This window comes from Peromyscus eremicus, chromosome 6 (assembly GCF_949786415.1).
Source record: "Peromyscus eremicus chromosome 6, PerEre_H2_v1, whole genome shotgun sequence".
NCBI lineage: Eukaryota > Metazoa > Chordata > Mammalia > Rodentia > Cricetidae > Peromyscus > Peromyscus eremicus.
In genome coordinates, this window is record NC_081421.1 from 65,372,740 (window position 1) to 65,373,878 (window position 1,139).

Genomic DNA, 1,139 nt, shown 5'->3' on the forward strand with positions numbered 1-1,139 from the left:
TTATCCATGGCTTGATGGAATACCTTTCAAAGGCTTGTGTCACAAGCAGATGAGAGACCCACCTATTCTTTCAACAGCTATTTACTTGTGTTGCTCAGTTATTCTACTTGGAATATGCTAGTGTTAGATGGGTACTGTTTATAAGAATGCCAAGGTTATGAGGATCTTCTCTTCACATAAATAGTATTACCCAGTGCTGTGGAACAGAAATACATTCTTAGGAAAAATGAGATGAGATTAAAAAAAAAGGTTGGCTAAAGCTATTGAAAAAAAATGCTTAAGTAGAAGAGGAAACCCAGGATATCCTAAAATGAGAGTGGGAGATTTTCATGTACACACAGGTACACAGGAAGAGAAACAAAGGCTCTACAGTCCCACAAGCCTCGTTTCATTCTCTGCGGGGATCTCTTGTGAAAACTGTCATGTAATATCTTTCAGATCCTGAGACTTCAGCACGATGTCTTACCAACAACAACAGTGCAAGCAGCCCTGCCAGCCTCCTCCTGTGTGCCCACCTCCACAGTGCCCAGAGCCTTGTCCTCCCGTTAAGTGCCCTGAGCCTTGTCCTCCCCCAAAGTGCCCCGAGCCGTGCCCCCCTCAGCCATGGCAGCCGAAGTGTCCTCCTGTGCAGCCTCCTCCATCCTGCCAGCAGAAGTGCCCACCCAAGAGCAAGTGAGACTTCAGGAGTCACCAGTAACTGGGGAAGTGAAGAAAATCTGTTTCACCTACTTCCATAAAAACGGCCCCATCTTCCTTTCCAAAGCCTGTTGTAGTGGCAGAAGAATCTTCTCCACTCTTCACCCTCCATGTGCTTCCGATGACTCCTGATAGAGAAGGCATTTCTCTGAGGCTGTTTTCTTGCTGTTCTCAAGGGGCTGCGAAGAATGATTCTTCCTCAGTGTTTCAGTGTCCCAGATTCTCAGAGGGAAGAGCAGCAGCTCTCCACCCTGTGCCCTCAGAGAAGCTTTCCCAGTCTGCCTGTCACCTGGACAGGGCAGTTGCCTCTGTTGTTTCAATTCCTGAAAAGAAGTACCTTTTTGGTGATGGTCTAATAAATATGTTTTTGTTGCAAAAATGATTTTGTAATATTGTGTTACTATTCTGGATTATTTCCATCCTTTGGGGGAGGAATTTTAAAA

At 45.5% G+C, this 1,139-nt stretch overlaps 1 protein-coding gene across 1 annotated transcript; it reads left to right on the forward strand.

The window, feature by feature from the left end:
- The first annotated feature begins 457 nt into the window (after positions 1–457).
- LOC131912623 (small proline-rich protein 2E-like) lies at positions 458–676 on the forward strand. Its single transcript, XM_059264937.1, has one exon. The coding sequence runs from the start codon at positions 458–460 to the stop codon at positions 674–676; it is 219 nt and encodes a 72-aa protein (XP_059120920.1).
- Positions 677–1,139: the final 463 nt, after the last annotated feature.